General features: G+C 34.4%; 1 protein-coding gene across 1 annotated transcript in view; it reads right to left on the bottom strand.

Annotated features, from left to right (window-relative positions):
- The window catches only part of LOC102676526, a 66135-nt gene extending 64711 nt beyond the window's left edge, over nucleotides 1–1424 (bottom strand). The window contains exon 1 of the mRNA XM_006621988.2: nucleotides 1110–1424. Coding sequence (XP_006622051.2) covers nucleotides 1110–1421 — 312 coding nt within the window. The 5' untranslated portion in view covers nucleotides 1422–1424. The remainder of the gene's footprint in view (nucleotides 1–1109) is intronic.
- Between the last annotated feature and the right edge of the window lie 2967 nt (nucleotides 1425–4391).

The raw sequence follows: 4391 nt of genomic DNA, 5'->3' as shown, positions 1-4391 counted from the left end.
AAACTTTTATATTATATCCATATGTTAGAATTCTCTGGATACTTACACGTTATGCTTATACGTTAATGCATCGAGGTTTAAATATAGATCATCGTTTTGGATTAGTATATGTGATGACAAATACCATGGTAGAAACAAAAATACGTGTGAAAATAGGCGTTTCTTTCCACGTTAACCAATGAGATTCGCGTTCGTTCCGCGAGATTTCTTTCCACCAATGAACGATATTATTCGCTGCTGAAAAAAAGTATGGCAAAACCGCACAGAGATAAGAGAAGTTCTTCAAACGTTTTTTTGACTATTTTGACATCACATGCTACATAATAGAAGAGCTATAATATAAATATTTAAAAATTATTTTTATTTATAAAGTTAAAATTATTCAAGACAAATATTTTTGAAACTATCTATAATATGTCTAGTTTATTCGTATATTCAAATATGAAATTACATTTATAAATTAAACTATCGTTATAAATTGTAATTAGCTTATGCATATTGATGAGAAATAAAAAAATTTTTTATATTATATAAATTTTTTATATTTCCTATTTTTATATTATATGGATACGTTAGAATACTTTGGATGAATACTATGCTACCCATCGAAGTTTAGATATAGATTGTTGTTCTGAATTAGTATATGTGACATATATTACAGTAGAAAGAAAAATGCGTTTCTTTCCAATCAGAGTTTGTTCCGTGAGATTTCTTTCCACCAGTGAACAGTAGATTAGATTTATTCAATTAAAAAATACACAGGGACACTTATTTTCAATTTATTCTTTTTTGTTTCAAAAAAAATTGTTTCTTTTCTTTCCTATTATCCAGGCAATAAAATAAGAAAATATAAGGAAATCTATATATATATATATAGAGAGAGAGAGAGAATATACGAAGAGATAATTTTGGATTGAACAGTCCAGCCGGTCGAGCCCGATGAAAAGCCGCACGATTATCGGATTAATTACAGTTGACCGAAACGCGAATCGAGGTTAATCCCATCGTCACAATAACGTAATTAGTATCGAGCCTATCCATCGATGCATAACTGGCGAAACATCCTTAGCTGGATAAACCTGGAAGCAAAGTATGATCAGGTACGGTACCTGCTGTTGCTGATGATAGTAATGATGCGTGGGCGTGTGGCGGCTCATGCATTTACTGCTGACCAGCTCCAACAAACTCTGCCTCGAGGGGGCGCCTCTCGACACGTTGTCCGCGCTCTTCGTGTCCTCTTCCCTCTCTCTCCTGATTCTCGTCTTCCCGTCCACCATTCTTCCCTGCCTATCCTCTCGAATCTTCTCGCCACCGCAGCTCAGAGCGGAAGCGGAACCACCGCTGTACCGATCTCTCCCTCCGCCACCGCCCCCTGCGATTATGCCTGCAACGTCCAATGGATTTTTCAGTTCTTTAACCATTTTTTAAATTTACTTTTTAATTTTTTTTTCTTTTTTTTTTTTTTTATTAACATTAGGAAAGAGAAGTGTTTGCCAAAGGAGAAGTTTCGTCATTTTTTTCCTCCATCTTTTTTCCTCTCCTTCTTTCGAGAGAGAATGGTTAACGAGCGAAAAAGCGTCGAGCTGTCGATTAGAATTGGCGTGAGCTGTTATCGATCGAGTATCGCACAACTGTGTTGAGATCGATGATATTGAATTTCCTTTGGTTTGACGAACCAAGTAATAATTAGCAGGGTTGCCCTCAATCAAACTGCTTTATTACGTCGAACGATGAAAGGAATCAAGGTAAACAGATGGAAATTCGAATATAATTACAAACGTATCAAACGTATCGTTTTTCTTGTTTTGTTTTCTATCTACGGTGAAAAAGGATCACAAACATGGCAAATAAAAATACTTAAAATTTATATAATTAGGTTACTTTGCGAATGATAAATTGTCATTTCACGGCTAATAAATCTGAAAATTAATGAAATAATAGCGATCTAGAAGAATATACGGTAATGTTTCGAGCATTTTTTTATTACTTTACATCGCATCGAGTTTAAATTATATTTGAACGATATTTAATTCGCGAGGTCTGGATTCGCGCTTCAAAGCGGAATTCGAGGGGGGGCGTTGATATCGATCGATTCGAAACAGATGAGAAAAACGAAAAAAATAAAAGTTGAAGGAATTTCTCCAAGTTAATTGACTGCTCGAAAGCGAGAAGATGACTAATTGGACCGAGGAGACCGCTTCAACTTTCCTATTTGCCGAGCAATTATTTGTTGCGCTTTGGATTATTTGCCGTCCGGGAAGGAAATACAGCTGGTCGATAATTCTCTCGAGAATCGAGACTTCCGGAGAATTTAGTATCGGCTCGTAATTGGATATGCTTTGTCCACTTTGTTAGTTATGATTCATCCATTTTTTCCATCGTTTAAACTTTTGTCGGTAAATTAGGTCCCTGTTCGTACTCGTACTTGAAAAAAACATCGTTCCGATAGGAATAGCCGATTTCACGTAGAACATATTTCTCGAAGCATCAAATTCGTTTATTCAAGAAAGTGTTTTTGCTAGAGAAGCTTGTATAAAAATTTATTAAATATACGGTAAATTACATTTGATAAAAAAACGCGCTTTTTTCCAAAAATTTCATATCCACGAAGAAATTATTTCGTTTAGAATAGTCGATATATATTTTTGAAATATCATATTCGAAGGAAAGCATTGGCATGTTGAATATATAAATTTCTCGAAACATCAAATTCATATAAATTCGATATAAATTTGTATATAGAATTTAAGCATTGCCATTAACTCTATGGAAAAAATATCATTCAATTTCTAAATTAATAATATTTAAGCGCATAATTATATAATAAAATTTTACTATTAATGGAATTAATTATTTTCCATGCGAGAGACATGACAAAACAACTTGACAAAACAGAACCCGTTTCCCCGTGGCAATTAGTTTATGGTGGGTGCACGGCAAAGTTCCCCTCTTTCGCTTTCTTTGCTTTCGATGCTGTTTCAGACACCGCGCACAGGATGACAATGGGCCACCTTTAAACAACGAAATTCTAAACGGCACAATAGGAAGGATCGTTTCAATTCCCGACTTCTGTCCACCACGAGAACCTCGCCCTTTCCACGTCATCCGGGAATAAAATTCAGATTTCATCGCGTTAAATCCTTTTAATTTACGACCATCCGTTTATTACCCATCCGATTTCCATTCCTTTTTCTCACGCAACGCGTATTTCTCGAGGTCCAAGATCCCCTCCCCTCCTTCTTTATGGAAGCCATCGTAACTCAGCCCCTCGGTTCCAACGTCTTGAAAACTATTAACGTTTTATTGTAACGATGGTTGAGCGGACAGTGTCGATAAAAAAATTTACGAGAAAAGCGCGAAACATGATTCTCCTCCCACTTCGTGGAGAAGGAGAAAGAGGTCTATCTATCTATCTATCTATCTATTCTCTCGTTGTTGTTCCATAATTTAGAGATTTTTTTTTTTTTTTTTTTTAATATATAGGGTGTTCCCGGATTAAACAATCAAACTGCAGTATGTTCTACGAAAATAAAAAATGAAAGAAGAATATTAAATAAATATAGGTTCGCGAAAATGCTTTATATAAAAAATAAATAAAAATATAATAAAAATATGAAATTTAATTAGTCAAGTAGCGAGCTCGAATTCGTTCACGAATATTTTCACGAAAGATGGAAATGGTCAGATCTTGCACCGCTAGATTTTTTATTTTTTATTTTCTTTTTTATCACTATGGGGAAATATTATGAAAAGCGATCGTGAATCGTTCAAACGTCAATTCGCAAAAAGAGCTAATAGAAATGATTAATTAATTAGTGCCTTCGTTGAATTGAAGAGCAAGATAAAAATGAATATTCGAAGAGTGATAAATTCAATTTTCCTAAAATGTCGTCAATTTGCATTCATAATAGAAGACAGCACTTTGAAATGGAAACATAAATTTCTTCTTTCTTCTTGGAAGCAAATCTATGTTTGTATAACATTCTTTTATTATTCTTCACTCGTAGAACATACTGATGCAGTTTAATCCGGAGCCATCCTGTATAAACAAGGAATTATTTTCGGATATGTTTGTTGAAACTCTTTTCTCTCGATTCGAAGAAATTGTGCATCGAACAATTTTAAAGTAGCGAAAAAGTTAAGATGACTTCTTTATGAATAATTCGTAATTCCTTTTTTCTCATTAATTATTACGAACGGAATAACGAAACGAAAGAATTCCACAGGCGGAGTAGGATTGAACGCAAAATAAGTTTACGAGGAATAAAAAAGAATGGATTATAAAAAGGAGGGAGAGATTCGTTTTAAATACGTCATTCTTTATCTTCGATATCTTTTTTTTGCGCGCGCTTTTCACCGAAACTTATTCTTTTCCACCGACGTTAGCCGAG

Source organism: Apis dorsata, unplaced genomic scaffold (genome assembly GCF_000469605.1).
Source record: "Apis dorsata unplaced genomic scaffold, Apis dorsata 1.3 scaffold_655, whole genome shotgun sequence".
Classification (NCBI taxonomy): Eukaryota; Metazoa; Arthropoda; class Insecta; order Hymenoptera; family Apidae; genus Apis; species Apis dorsata.
The sequence above is the reverse complement of the archived record's forward strand: the minus strand, read 5'-3'. Positions and strand labels throughout refer to the sequence as shown.